Raw genomic sequence first — 14679 nt, forward strand, 5'->3', positions numbered from 1 at the left:
CTGATAGAAAATCAGGAATCGTTTTGTTTTTGGATTGTAATACTGAAAGGTGATGATGCCTTTAGACTTTTGTGTTATTTTTGGCAAGTTATAATGATTTCCAAGCCAAAGTGCAGACTTTATGTATAAATTATTCATCCACAGTATATGCCAAAAATATATATATTTAAAATAAATTTGTTGCTTGAATTCCCTCCTTCCTCTCATCTTTCTCTCATCTATCCATATCAGACAGAAACAATGCATGGGTCAAACACTCCCACTGAATTTTAAATTGGAAGATGACCTATTTTAATTAGTATATAGATATATAGAAGTATAAAGAATACTTCTTACACAGGAAAGAGACATAAGACAAAACATTTATTGTTGTGCAATTCATTACAGTACAAATACACAGTACAATGAACAACGGTCCAAAGGTTATAGGAAAACTTTCCAGTCTATGACATAGCAGCATATTATGGCACTCCTTAGAGAGAGTATGAATCATCATTAGATATGTCTCAACCTATCCTTAATTTCTAACTTTATAACTACACAATCACATCACTGTGGTTCTGAATGGCCAAATGATTAACAATGTCCAACTATTTCATGTTAGACTATTTGGTCTAGGACAGATGATTGTTTAACAAACGATAATGAAAGCCAATTTTGCAAAAAAAATTCACATCTATTTCCTGACTACCATCAACACTGTAATCATCCCTTAAAGCTGATATTGGCATTTTTTTAATTCTGTATGGCTGTTTCACATTGCACAACATCAGCCTTCAGCTTTCCGAACAAGTCTTTGAACAGGCATCAGTCTAAATCTCTGCTGAAAAGAGACTCTTCCACCATGTTGGTTATACAGGTCCTCTGCTATACAACCACACCCTGTTCAGCAAAACAGTTCAATTCACATCCCATGTTGCATGAAACCTCTTTAGTCCAGCAGGTGGCATAAGAAACATTCACATATTTTCAGGAGACAAAATGACTCCACCAGTGGTTCTTTGAGCAATCCACGACGTCTAGAGAAACATATCCAAAGTCCATCGCAGTTCCATGAGGCAATATGAAAAATCCTGCACACAATAATGTCTTACAATCCCTGAGGAGCACTGATGCTCGGCTGGAACAGACAGTGTTGGGATGAGATCGGGGCACGCAGTCGACTGCCGTGATGTACAGTTGATTGAAACTGTACTCTTGCAGCTCCTAGTCGGCAGGATGCTCCGGACACGAGCGATTCACCTCGAACCACTCGTCTATACACCTGAAACAGGAAGAGGAGGACAACAGGGACGTTTGTCTCTTGTGGTCAAAGGAAGATAAAAACTGGGCTGGATTTACATTTAGATATCGCAGTAAAATTTCTCTTTACTGATTTAGATACACTATCTAAAGATGGTGCTACTTTCATATTTACTCTACTTCCCAAAATGACAAACTAATCCTTTATAGAAATGGTTAAATTTTTTTTTTTTTTTTTTACTTTTATTCAAGTTGAGACTCCTGTCACACATTATACAGACAGGACAGAGAGATATTTGTTGGTTATTGTAATCATTATAAACAAACATATATTGTATCACTTGTTTTTTCTCATTACTGTCTAAGATGGGTGTCACCTGTTTTTAGATTTTTAGGATTTCTACAAAAAGATTGGAAATGTTTTGCATTAACACCTTTTATCTTTGGCCATGTGCAGGAGGGACAGAAACAGGGAATAATTTCAAATAAATTGCAATGCAATGCATTATGGTATCACTTGTTCTAGTTATGGTCTGTAAAGAAAATTAAAGGAATAGTTTGACATTTTGGATATAAGCTTATTTGCTTTCTTGCCCAGAGTTTGATGAACCACATCTAGTGTATTTTATCCATTTTCTCAACTATTTCAAGCTAAAATCTATTTATTTGTGTTTTTAGTGTGTGTTAGTTACCCCTTATGGTAGATACAGAGGCAGGGCAGTCTGGCAATCGTGTCTCCCTGCTCCAGCTCTTCTAAACAGATGGCACATTCCCCAGAGTGTCTGGACAGGATGTCCTCTGAGAAAGACAATACAGAGACAAACTGAGCAAAGGGCTGTCTCGCACACCAAACCTTGTATCAAATGTTCAGTTCAAGCACTGAGTGCTGCATAACCATCTGTTTAACCTTTGGTACCAGAATATCTGAGCACAGATGAGAGCTGGTGTTTTCCTCTTACAGTGTGGAGTATATTTGCAGTCTGTTGTCGGGATAGGTTGTGTTTTCATAGAACGCAGTTTCAATTTTTTATTCTTTGTATGAAAATTCAGCAGTGTATTTCAAAAACAGGAAGAGAAAACTGAATCTCTGATCAGATAAAACCGAGATGAAACCGAGAACAGGTAACAACGTTTTTTCTTTTCTGTGTCACATGTTAATCTGCATATTCAGCTGTGATAGGCCCAACAGTCAATACCTGAGGCTAAGGAGTAACTAAATATACACATATATATATATATGGTATATGTACTGTATGTTTATGTTGCTGTACGTGTGTGCAACCTGTGTGTGTGTATGTGTCTGCACATGCATCAACAATTAAAGATGAATAGCAATCTACTGTTGTTTCTATACATGCAACACTGTCAAGGCAAGGGAGTCTCAACAAACAGAAAGTGTGTGTAGTGACACTACCTAGTGTCTACAGAGGAGATGTGTTTGCCTTTCTTGTGTGTGCACATATAGATGGGCGTGCACAACACAGGTGCTCACACAGTCAGTCTTCACGCCTATGAAAGGCTGCATAGTTGTGCAGCTGCGTTAGCTTTGATCTTTTCATGCTGCATCGTATAACATGCTGGTGCAGACACATTTATATGGATTAGGAGTTCCTTAAAAGATACTTTATCAATCTATCTGAAGACCATTTAATACAACACATTTTTAAATTCATTTTCATCCCCACTTATAGGAACAATATGGCAAAAACTTTGATTAAGGAAGTGAAGTTTTGAGGTACTTACACTTGATTACTTCCTTCCTGTGCTACCTTATACTTCTACTCCATGATGTTTACAGAGGGAAATACTGTACCTTCTTTTCCATTAGGTTTATTTGGCAGCTAGAGTTAAAAGTTACCTTGCATATTAAGATTAATAAACCTATAATGATCTTGATGAAAATATGATGCATATTTTGTGACTACCTAGCTAGTAAATTATAGTTACTAAACAAAGGTCCACATACACCATACCATTACAATGCAGCAAAGTAATGCATTAGAGGTAATAATCAATTATAATAATAAAAGCAAAAAACAATATCTTTTACACAAAATCTATGGATGAAAAATTACTCTGGGGATTTTTGAACTGCCTTCAGTTCAAGTCCACACTAACACGTATGACCTGTGGTGTGGAGCTCCAAGTAGACAATACATTTATTCATTTTAAGGGGTCACAAAACAAAAACGTTGGAAACCACAATAATATTCAATGATATAACCATTGTGGTACTGCTACCCTCTGAAGCACCTTGATTTACCTTAGCCATTGTTCAGTTTCACATGTTGTTTTGTGTGTCTATTTTAAGCAAAAGTGAACGGGTAAAACTGAGGACTGGGGGTGTAACAGGTTGTTGTGGCTAAAAACCAAACACCATACACTTCAACTTTCAGAATCACTCGTGCACTTTCAGTCCTGATCTCTTACTGTTGTAGGTGAGGCGCGTTTTGCTGAAACACATGAGCAGGTGCTTCTCTATTTCATCCGACGCCATAATCTTGGAGCAGACAGGACAGTGGAAGCCTGGGAGGAAAAACACAAAGACGAGAACATGAGGACCCAGATGTGCCGGCGTCTCTCTCATAACCTTTTATTGATATGTACACAAGAGAGGGGACGTGGGACTGCCTGCATGATCTGTAACAGTCTTTAACAGTCCCACAGGTCCTAACACCTGCATGCACTTACCAGCTCTCTGTCTGCTTTAAACAATCTGTAACAATCTGCTTACCAAATCACAAACAATCTTTAGGTGTCTTTGCTTTGACCACATCCTCAAGCTGAGACGTTTCAGTATTTATTGCACTGTGTCTGTGAATTTCTTTATTTATTAAACTAGATTCATTAATTCATGATTCGAAACAGATTCACTCGGCCCTGCACATTTTCTCAGCTGCACAAAGATTAACAGGCCAGGAGCTGCTTGACCTGAGATAAGCTAACCTGCTGTTTAACGTTATAACACCGCGGTCAAGAAAAGGATAACAAATGCAACCTATTTGCAGGTAGTCATTATCTCTGCTGTGAACCTTATGTTTGTGTCATGTGTTTGTAGGGGGTGGGGTGAGGCCTGCACAGTCAAGATCACATGTATCTGATGGGCAAAGTTTATTGATGAGGTTACTAATGATTACACTTGCTCATCAAGGAAGTGACCTGTGCCAGTAATCAGAGGGGGAGGGGTTAGATCTTTTGCTCTTCAGTGACATGGATGTTAGAGGAGTCTAATGGTCCTGTCATGTTAGTTTGATGTTATGGTCTGGTCTGGAGACAACCCACTAGTTGTGAAACAGCTAGACTTGTGGATTCAGGAAGTTTGTGTGCATGTGTGGTGTGTGTGTGTGTGTGTGTGTGTGTGTGTGTGTGTGTCAGACAATGTGTAACCAGCAGGAAGCTCTTATCTGCTGACCTACATAATGCACTCTTCCCTCTTAGCAGGGGTGAAAAACAAGCCCGTTTTGCAAGTCAGAGAAGAAGAAGAAGAAGAAGAAGAAGACGGACTGCTGAAAACAGCAGTTCAGTGCAGCAGAGCCACCTGTGGCTCCATGAAAAGTGCAGAAGTGCTAAACAAAGGGCTCAGTCATCAGACAGTTAGAACTATATGCCAGGTATCACATGTCAAATGGAAAACTACTAAGCAGCTCTGACAACGCATGTGTTTACTCTTTATGGTTTCTTGTAGCAGTGTCATAAACATATGGTAGCAAACATGAAGTAACATGTTGACTCTAAACAAACAGCTGAAAAGAGCTGACATATTACAGTTCTGCCACATGAGGTAAAGCATGGAAGTGGAATGACATAAGGGCAATAAAGTCTGTAATAAGAACAATGAACACTATAAATAGCTAAAGAGTTGGAGTAAAGTATGTCTGAACTCACTATTCTTTATACACAGGCAGTGTGTACTTCCGGAACAATGAAGAAATCAGGAAATTAAAAATACCTTTAAAGGTAATAAGCAGAAACTCGTAAGAATGTGACGTTTCCAGATGTTTTATAGGTTTACTGTTGGATTGAATTTACAACTCATGCGTTACAGTCTTACCTCCCAGCAGGTGAGGGGACAAGTGAGCCGGTAAAGACCCTATAAGCAGCCTGTGGCCCTCAGGAGGCAGCTGGCCCTCATCGTCACCATCCGTGCCATCGAGGCTCTGATTGAGTCCGTGAGACCCTGACCTGCCGCCGGCCGGTATACTGAGCCCGGAGCTGGTTGGCCCTGCACCCGTGTACCGGATCCGGGGGCCATCGGGTCCATTTGTGTACCTAAACCCCGCAATCCTTTCCCCGCCGCTGGGGTTTCCAGATGGGAGATCGGAGCTGGAATAAGCCCGAGTTCTACCATCAAATACAGGGTTGCTCTGTTTGGCCCCCATGCTGTCTCAGGTTTTCCTCCTCAGGGTTTTTGAGTGCGCTATAAAGTTTTTAGCCACGACACATGATCGCAGTGAGTCCTGAAGAGCTGACACCAACAAAGGAAATAAAACCTAACGCACGAACAGCAATAAAGGCGAGGTGATCCAACATCTCAAAGTTTCATGCTGCGCCCTGTGCGTAAAGTGCGCACTCACTGACGCACAACTTAATTTCCAAATGGTTGTTTTTTTTTTTTGTTTTTTTTTTGGCAGAGCCCTTCCCTTTTTTCAACAATGGAAAATTATAAAAATAAAAAAAAAATCTCTTCAGTTAAACGTCCTCAGTTCCTCCGCTTCAGACGAACACATAAGCTCGAGTGTTGACCCCACAGCTCGTCTGGTTCAAGTTTGTTTTTGTGCTCAACTGTGTTCGTCTGGAAAGAAAAATAAAAGCAGGGATTGCCCTCCTCCCTCTGCGAGGAAGCTCCGTCAAACCACCCGAAGCCCACCAGAACAAGGTCAATTCGCCTTCAAAGTAAAAGTATTTAATTGTGCAAAAAAAACAAAATGACTGAAAAGTAGCTGTGATAAAGAATACAACTTTGTTTCTATAAAATAAATGCTCGGTATTATCTGGTACCCTATACTGAGCAAACCTTTATGTCTTTTCTTTAGCTATTACTAAAATTATTACCATCAATGCTTTTACTTCGACGGCCTGATCAGTGCTTCCGGTCTTGACCTCATCAGACTTCAGCTTGACGCAGCCTTGAGTGGGCGCGTCAGGTGGCGAGTGACGTCAAGCCCAGTAACACCAGCGGGGCTGTTGGCACAGCGGCAGGTCACCAGTCCGCGGTGTGATATGACCGGCCCTCCATGTTGAGCGCTTTGTGTGCCATTAACTCCAGGCCATTAAGAAAAAAAAACACACACACACGCCTGTGGAACACTTGCTCTGTTCACACGGTTTATTGAACAATTTCACACACATCGGAGGGCAAACAGAAGATACACTGCATGAGAAACATTCAAAGAGGCAATAAAAAGACAAAAACATTTACAAGCCAAAGTAAACAGGCTAAAGATAAAGATAAATCTGATGCAGTCTCGCATGTGGATCGAGTGGTTGAAGGCGAGGGAGGGGGGAGAGGGGGGGGCCTGAAGCATCGCAGTGCACTGGATGTGACATACAACAAACACACTGTCAGATTAGAAATTACAGGGTAGGCAAAGGGAGGCTGACGACAAATATTTTCTCTTCCCTGTGATATCACTCTGGGGTTTGGGTGTGCACTCGTTAAATTCATGGTCAGGCGAAAACCTCGAAAGAAGCAGATAAATTCAAAACAACACACGCAAAAAGAGAAGGGGGTTAATTTCAGGAGTGTATCTCATCAAGAGGGTAAACTGTGAACCACCAGCAACCAGGAAGACTACAGGAACTAAGAGTGTCATGTGACGACGAGACACCCAAACCAGGAAGGGCTTAAGCTGCAGCATGAGCCTTTGTTGTGATGGTCATATGATAGTAACACTGATTAAAAACGTCTTCATAAAGTGACTTCTAACTCTTGGAAACACTAAGAGACACACCTCCAAAAATATGACCCATGCTACTGTAAAGCTGCACACTTTCCACATGAGGAGCGAATGTGTGAAATGCTTTTGACTGTAACCTATACAACTATTATAACAGTGTGTTTAAAACAGGCTAAGACTGAGAGCTGCCTCACCTGACTTCCACATCACAACTACACATCCTCACTTCCCTCCTTCTTTCCCTCCATCAAGTGGAACGTTTTACCGCTCTTCGTTGCTAAAACAACCTCCTTCCTCGCCTCTTTTTGCGTCACTCCAGTTGCCTCACGGGCAGCCACAAACCGTCAGTTTTCACCCATTCATCTTTCATCTCGCTCTCATCTATCCTCCGTGCTAACAGCCATGCGGAGAAAGTAGGTTATCTGTCACATTCATCTCCAAAGCCACAGGGAAAGTGTGTATTGCGGTAACATCTGACTGTATTTCTGCATAACAAAGCCAGCTGAGGCCGATGTAATATTGCTGTGCTGTGGAACTTTAACTAACCAAATGGTGAATGATTATGATTCTTGCATTGTACATGGCTACAGCTCACGTAGCCCTAATGTCAGTGTGTGTGTGTTTGTGTGTGTGTGTGTGTGTGTGTGTGTGTGTGTGAGAGTGTGAGTGTGAGTGTGTTTTTAGTAGGGGGTCAACAAAGTGCAACAGAGTGCACTCTTTGGGAAGCAAAGCCACTGAGACATTCAAGAACATGGTGGTGCATTTTTAGCAAGTTGACTGTTAAGTATGTGTGTGTGTGTGTGTGTGTGTGTGTATGTGTGTGGGTGTGTGTGTGTGTGTTTGGATACGAGTGTGTTGTTAAGTGTTTGGGCTGATGAGTCGAGGCCCCTGGGCTCATAGGCAGCTCTGCCCCGGCTGCAGGCCTCTTCTTGGGGCTCATCACTGCTGGCTGACCCCCATCTGCTGTTGGTCGGGCCCCGGTTCCCCCTCCATGTCAGTGTGGTAATGCTCAAAGCTGTCGTCTTCTAGGTCTGGAATACCCAGCAGCTAACAGAGAGAGAGAGAGGGAGGAGGTTGTGTTAGAGACATTAGCCATTAAAGTGTGTGTATGTGTGCAAATGGCCCCGATACAATTTGATGAATTTTTTATTTACTCCTGAAAAACACAACAAACACAGTTAAGGAATAGTCTGACTCAGAAGGAATGCTGGGAGCCAGACGCAGAGATTGATAGCACAGTATGAAGCTGCAGCACTTCTAAAGCTCAATAATAAAATAATGTTATTTCTCGTTTGTTTAATCAACACAAACCGAGGTTAGAAAAAGCAGCGTGTTGTGGTTCCATGTAGGGTAATGGGTGAGACTGTTTGTTGGCGGGGTGAAGTGACTTCCTGGAGTCTTGCCGTCACTGTAAGGTTGCCAGACGAGCAGCTGCGACCGTGGGGGAGTTACTGTGGCACTGATATAATGTGTGAGCTTCAGGTAGACAGCTTTTGTAACCTTAGAAGAGAGCCGGGCTAACTGTTGCCCCCTGTCGCCGGTCTTTATGCTAAGCTGTGCTAACCAGCATACACACATGACTGTGGTATTATTGGGCTAGAGAGCAAATTAACCCAGCTCATATAATATATAACTATTCCTTTAATCTAAATCATGCTGTTTGCTAAATCTCTGTTCATTTGGAAAGACCTTAAAGGCAACACACAGAGAACATTTAATGGATATATGACTTTCTCCTTAATTTAGACTGGAAATAGGTGACAAATCCATCAATTATTGACTTGAGGTGGGGGTTTTGGTTTACATTAGGGGATTTTCACGTGTAAACTAATTATATTTGATAAACATTTATCTATCATTCATGTATTTAATCGGTTCTAACTAGGAGATAAAGGCCCTTTGTAAAATCTTAGAATTAAGTGACGATGACATCAGGTTAATTTTTAGGGAGTTTTGCTCTTTACAAACCTCTTAAACCACATTCCTTTAAAAAATACATATTGTCAATAATGTATTACATCCTAATTTAATTTATTCCTTAATTGGCCCATAAAGATACTGTTAACAAAGCCGGATTCACATCATTATTAATAGATAAATAGGATTTAAAGATTCAGTTTCATAGTGATATGTGTGGAAATGACAACAAAGCTGAACTTGAACTTGAATACATTTAAGCATTTGTTGTTCGTTGTGGAAGAAGCCTTATATTCTAGGAATTCATATCATGGTCTATATCCTGCTCCGGTTTTGTATCATTAGCTGTCTGATAAGAAATAAGAAAACGTCAGTGTTGAGAGAGGAGTTGGACATGATGTTTTGTCTGTAGCACAGAGAACAGAATGTATCAGGATTATAATAAAGCCAGACACAGCAAGCAGAGAGTGAAAGAGTAAACTGTGACTCCCGGAGCTTTACTGCTTTTTGGTTCCTTACAGGCCTGAAGGACGTGAAGACCTTCTCCAGCACCTCCAGAAGAGTCTTCTTCCCGCAGGAGGAGATGTAGTCCTGGGCCACCTGTAGAAATGGAAGGCAGTCCTCACTCTCACTCCACACATGCTGCACACACAGAGAAACACACATAGATTAATAAACATCAGACCCATTGCATTATTTCCAAGCAGTGATAAAGGAAACGCTGCATAAACTATGTTAAGGGTATACAGGTTTAACACTATACCAGGTGGTGCAGCGCTGCCACACCTGCTCCATCTATGTAGCCTCATGTGGGCTGTAGACTGACAGACAACTTACAGGAATTAACGAGTAAATAAGGGCAACGCTGCACAGAAAAACTAGAGCAAAGTAATTAAACCGGTAGAAGAGACATTTCTTCAAGGACATGGAGCAAAAAAAGGCATGAAAATGACACAAAGAGTGGTGACACTTTGCAGTGAGTTACACAAAGACCTGGATATTTACCAAGGAACATAAAAAGAACCGAATGGGTTAATAACAAAGTGCTAGACGAAGCAAGTAGGTCTTTGATAAATTTAAATCAAGTTCTACATAGTAGATAATGATAAGTTACATAAGACAGGATGTTAATGAGCCAGTGTCAAATGATTAACTCCTATCTGAGTCTACATACTAACCACTTTCTCCATGAATCATCCAATCAGAGGCCAGAGGCTCAATAAACCAAAATCAAAAGTAATCATGGTTTCCTTTTTACACAGATACAATACAATAGCCTGTTCAGAGAAATGCATCATTACTTACAATGATTGGCTGATTCCCCTCATTACATACAATTATTGTGTCCAGTCTAGGAAAGTCGACCAGTATCCCACCAGTATCCCACCCAACAAGAAGCTACTGAGTCTGGGAATGCACCAGTAGTTCATGAATGACACAGTTATTCAGGAAGTCATTGTTCAGGACTTTGTGTTCCTTATTGTAAAGAGTTAAATGACAAGACAGCTGCTTTCTAAGACACACTCATTAGACGAACGTCCATACACACATGTGGCAACACTTTGCTGTAGCCGAGATAACTCTTTCTTACCTGGAGGCCTTTATAGTCTGAGAGATGTGATCAGTTTAAAACCAAAAGGCAAGGTCAGGAAAATATTTGCATCCTTACGGCCAATAAAACAGTGGTAATTGATGATAAATCCTTGATATCACACATAAAAGGTCTAGTGGGATTAAAATTAACTTCTTCATTAGTGCAAGTTTTGGGTGACCTCAAAGCACTTGCAGGAATTGTTGCTGTGGACAGGCCGCTGGCACAATTCCACTTTGTTTTAGTGTTGTTTAATTGGAGTCTAAAGGCCAAAATGTTAGGTTATGTATTAGGTAATGTTATTAGGGATATCTGGCCAAGTGTGCGGACTGACCTAGAGTAAATAACTAGCAGGTGTAAAACAAAGCAGATGCTCTCACTGTGTCAGTTGTAGTGGACGTTTGTGTGATCCAGCATCTTGATAATTATTATTAGATTAGATAAAGCTCTTAAGTGTTTTCAGGTGAAAATGAATGATGTTCAGTTTCCAAACATCATTAGTATAATAAGGCTTTGAATATGTTTACATCAAAGGATTGTGACAGTTTAAGGGGTTTTGAAAGGTAAGAAAACACATTAAATGTACAAAATGACATTACATGCATCCCATTTCTATCCTGAAAGGACCTTAATTTTATCTCAGGTGCAAATTCATTGGGGATAACTAATGATAATAATGGACTGTAACACTTTAAGGTATTTTTAAATTGATTATTTGCATGTGATAAATGGTTTTTATGCATTAAAAACCCTTATAATTAAAATCATGAAACCCAGACTAGAATTAACTGAAAATAAAAGCCTTTTTAAGGTGCAGGGATTCAGGGATGGTTTTCATGCATTTTGTGCCATTTTAATGGGTTTTTATTGTAAGTTAGTTTTAAATCCATTAGATGATTCACTAATTGTTCCATTAAATTCACATTAAAATACCTTAATTCCGTCATTGTTAATGAGTAAACTAATGGAATTTAAGGTTCAGTTTCATAGGGTCACACGAGAGTCATGTGAAAAAGGCGTGAAACAGCCTCAGGTAAAAGTGTTACTAGTGTTTACAGGAGTAGTGTCACGCTCTCCTGCTCTGCCTGTTCAGGGATGGTTGCTCCAGTATCACAGTGATGGATGGATTCTCCCATGAGGTTGTGTCTCCGCTGCACACTCCACTGTCTAACCGCACCTTTCAGCGAAGCCACTCAGATGAGCAGAGGAACATTTTCAAGGCCACACTGTAAATCCAATTGTTGTTTTTCAGCTGCTAAGCACTGTATGACCACATGACCTGGATTACTGAAAACTACTAAGACATACCCTGAGGGAAATTACAGAGCTGAGCACAGTGATGTGCAGCTGTATTGTTATCATGGTGGGCCTGATCTCACAGCGCCCTCTAGTGGACAAGCTGGTGCTGTGGGTGGCACACAGATCTGGGAAAAACAAGATAAACTGACAAGGAATGTGTGTGCGTGTGCGTGCGTGCGTGTGTGCGTGTGTGTGTGTGTGTGTGTGTGTGTGTGTGTGTGTGTGTGTGTGTGTGTGTGAGACAGAGAAGGACGGGGGGGGGGGGGGGGACAACATGTGAGACGTCCTGCTGATAGCAGTATTGATTGAGTAAGTGTAACCAGATCTCAAGAGTCCTGCAGAGAGACAGAGAGTTATTCTAGCTAATTTGAGAGTGCATAGCAGACAGAACTTGAATATGTGTGTGTGTGTGTGTGTGCGTGTGTGTGTGTGTGTGTGTGTGTGTGTGTGCTAGTGTGTTGGATAGAAAACAGAGAGTTAAGAGGGAGATAAAGAGAAACAAAAAGAAGAAAGAGCCGGCTCTGAAGAGAACAAACCACATGATGTATTTATATACTTGCATTTTGTGCATATGACTGTGCTATTTAATCCTTTGCTGTGTTGTCTCCCTGGAGCAATATTCTTACTGTGATGGATTTATAATTTTCTGGTATTGATCAGCAGCCATGGAAAGCCCCTGCTTTAGCAACCCTGCTCTGCTGTCTGTGGGACAGTCCAAACCAGGCCTGCAAACACATAACACTGGCACGCGTGGTGTGACATAATGTGTTACTGACTGAACAGACGCCCTGGCTCCTGGGTCATCTCCATCTGCTACCCGCCCTGTTAGCCCCTGTCACTGAGCAGGAGGAGGGAGCAGGGCGGGGTCTGGCCTCAGGAGCATTAGGGCTCATAACACCACCACTGCACCACACCGGTATAGGATGTAGCCAGTGAGCTGTGTCAAGACACTCTGTAGATGATGAGAGCAGGAGCTCATATTCTCAGTATTGTTCCTTGGAGTTTAGAGAATTTTAAAAACCAACAACAATTGTAGACAAATTGCGTGTGGTGTTTTTACAGCTGATTCTGATATATTGCCAAAGGCTTTTAATGTGACTGTTTTAAGCAAAGAAAGCTAAATATAAAGGGATTTTCCCACCATTTCAGTGAGGAACACTTATAAACATCATTTAAATTATCATGTGGGGAGATGAAATTAACTGAACTTTGAATTAAAACTATAAATGAAAGAAAATATAACTGAACAGTTAAATCAATAGATTTAAAATCATTTAAAAGTAAATGTTACAGATTTTATTTGTGTCTAGGCAAACATTACAAGTGGGGTTTGGCTGGAATCATTTGTCCTGGATCAGAGCAGAAAACTGGCACCAATTCCTTCAAAATAAAGCTGTGAAAATGCGTTCCTTGTTAAATATTTATTGACTGTCTGCAGGACATCAACCTCTAGAATCTTATAAGTCAGTGGATTAACTATGGAGAGAAGCGGCCTATCTGAGTTCGAGCTTTTTGGCAGCAAGCACTTTCTTTCATGGCTAAAAATAAAAAAAAAATAATGTAATGACAGTTAAGGAGAAAATAATAAATGATTTTGTTCTTTGATCTGCAGAAATATATATTTATTTTATTTTTTTGCTTTTGTTCTAAATGCAACACAGGATAATTGTCTGTAAGACTTTTATTTTGAAAGTTATAGGCCTCACGGTTTTCTAACCTGGCTAGCATGATGGTGTTTCTGAGGGTTATCGCATTTGATTATGATGGAGGAAAAAACACCATCGACAGAGGAATTGGAGGTGGGGGGTGGGGGGCACTGAAACTGAAATGACATCATCGCCTCCCCTCCTGGCCAAACCCCCTCCCCTTCCCTTCTCCCATGTCCATCAGCTGGAAAACCGGGAGCAGCAGGGACAACCCCACCTCCACCCACACCTATAAGAACACACACATACACATACGCGCGCGCGGACGCACACACACACACGCGCACACACACACACACACACACGCTAGAGGCCCTGCAGAAGCTCACTTACGAAACTGTCGGTGCCTCCGGGACACAGCACGTAGAAGGAGACGCCGGGCTCTGCGTAAAAGTCCAGCCGTCTCTCGTCGTCCTCCTCGGCGAAGATGAGGTCGAACGGGTTACCGGAGCACCACTTCTCCGCCGCCTCCACCAGATGCTTGAACTCCATCCTCTGTTATCTGGTCTGCGGTGTCCCTGGCTCCGGAGCTTGATCTCGATCTCTGTGGCCGTCACGGCGATGATGCTCAAGACACAAATAACAGCTGATCGGACAGCAGCATCAGCAGCCTCCACTACCGCATCTCCTCTAGCGCACCGTCTGCATGGCCCGGGAATAGAGATAGCCTAACACTGTTGGTGCATAGAGCCTACCTGGTCTGGTGCTCATTCGTTCTCAAAGCCCCATTCCTCTCTTCCTCCCCACGTTATGAAATCAGCCCGTCGGTCGCATACATGCATACGCAGGAGGACGCTGGAAAAAACGCGATGACGAACTGTGGAGCCGGGCAGCCGTCCATATCTGAGGCGCTGTATAGGCCTACTCCCAACTTTCTCACTGCAGGCGAAATGAGTGTAGTGATCATTTTACCTACTGACATCATGAAGGAGGCACGACATCAAACAACAGACGAGTTGTTACAAGAACATTACACAAGGACACAGTATAAAACATTATCTAATAAATATTAATATTTTTTATCTAA

General features: G+C 41.5%; 2 protein-coding genes across 3 annotated transcripts; both read right to left on the bottom strand.

Annotated features, from left to right (window-relative positions):
* Positions 1–344: 344 nt before the first annotated feature.
* LOC130184201 (E3 ubiquitin-protein ligase ZNRF2-like) lies at positions 345–6077 on the bottom strand. Its single transcript, XM_056400072.1, has 4 exons — positions 5294–6077; positions 3673–3768; positions 1935–2040; positions 345–1264 (listed from the first exon to the last, which is right to left on the bottom strand). Exons 1-4 carry the CDS (start codon positions 5619–5621, stop codon positions 1207–1209), a joined length of 588 nt encoding a protein of 195 aa, XP_056256047.1. The 5' UTR covers positions 5622–6077; the 3' UTR covers positions 345–1206.
* Positions 6078–6554: 477 nt separating this feature from the next.
* mturn (maturin, neural progenitor differentiation regulator homolog (Xenopus)) lies at positions 6555–14498 on the bottom strand. 2 transcript variants are annotated; one of them, XM_056399252.1, is made up of 4 exons: positions 14348–14498; positions 13986–14219; positions 9576–9698; positions 6555–8186 (listed from the first exon to the last, which is right to left on the bottom strand). In XM_056399252.1, the coding sequence occupies exons 2-4, from the start codon at positions 14142–14144 to the stop codon at positions 8079–8081; spliced, it is 390 nt and encodes a 129-aa protein (XP_056255227.1). In that variant the 5' UTR covers positions 14145–14219; positions 14348–14498; the 3' UTR covers positions 6555–8078. The 2 variants fall into 2 exon arrangements, with proteins under 2 accessions (XP_056255227.1, XP_056255226.1); XM_056399251.1 differs by having other exon boundaries at positions 13986–14474.
* Positions 14499–14679: the final 181 nt, after the last annotated feature.

This window comes from Seriola aureovittata, chromosome 16, assembly GCF_021018895.1.
Source record: "Seriola aureovittata isolate HTS-2021-v1 ecotype China chromosome 16, ASM2101889v1, whole genome shotgun sequence".
NCBI lineage: Eukaryota > Metazoa > Chordata > Actinopteri > Carangiformes > Carangidae > Seriola > Seriola aureovittata.